We start from the raw sequence: 746 nt of genomic DNA on the forward strand, positions 1-746 counted from the left end.
TATGCAATTAATAAAGTGAAATATATTGATTTACTGATTAATTTTAAAATACAGTATTATGATTTGGTGGTTTCAAAGAAAAGTTCTACTATTTCCTGCAGTGATTGTTTGCTGTTTATTCATAGTATTATATTCATTATGCCGACCTGGTATGTTTTTAATTTCTTTATTATAGTAATAGATCTCTATCATGCTTTAATACTTCTGCAACAACTAGAAACATCAATTGGTCCCTTTTAATGTTTGTTGTTTGTCCCTTTTAAAAGGTGATGTTATCAATTACATTACTTCTTAACAAGATTAGGAATTAAGTATATGGACATTTTTTTTAGAAAAATAAAAAAATCAAAACAAAGAATAATGTAAAAAAAAAGTTCTTTTTCTATTTATAGATTTTGCTTTCCCAAACACTGACCATTAGTCAATTTATACATCAAAGTTTTTCTTTACTTAAGTTCAGTATTATATTATTAGTACTATATATATATATATATATATATATATATATATATATATATATATATATATATATATATATATATATATATATATATATATATATATATATATATATATATATATATATATATATGTATGTATATATATATATATATATATGTATATATATATATATATATATATATATATATATATATATATATATATATATATATATGTATATATGTATATATGTATATATATATTTATGTATATATGTATATATATAATATATACATAACAACATT

At 17.2% G+C, this 746-nt stretch overlaps 1 protein-coding gene across 1 annotated transcript in view; it reads left to right on the forward strand.

Moving 5' to 3' along the window:
- Positions 1-746, forward strand: part of LOC124805774 (galactosylgalactosylxylosylprotein 3-beta-glucuronosyltransferase 3-like) — a 4,718-nt gene continuing 3,972 nt past the window's right edge. The window contains exon 1 of the mRNA XM_065799517.1: positions 1-149. Coding sequence (XP_065655589.1) covers positions 59-149 — 91 coding nt within the window. The 5' untranslated portion in view covers positions 1-58. The remainder of the gene's footprint in view (positions 150-746) is intronic.

This window comes from Hydra vulgaris, chromosome 06, assembly GCF_038396675.1.
Source record: "Hydra vulgaris chromosome 06, alternate assembly HydraT2T_AEP".
In the NCBI taxonomy this organism is placed as follows: Eukaryota; Metazoa; Cnidaria; class Hydrozoa; order Anthoathecata; family Hydridae; genus Hydra; species Hydra vulgaris.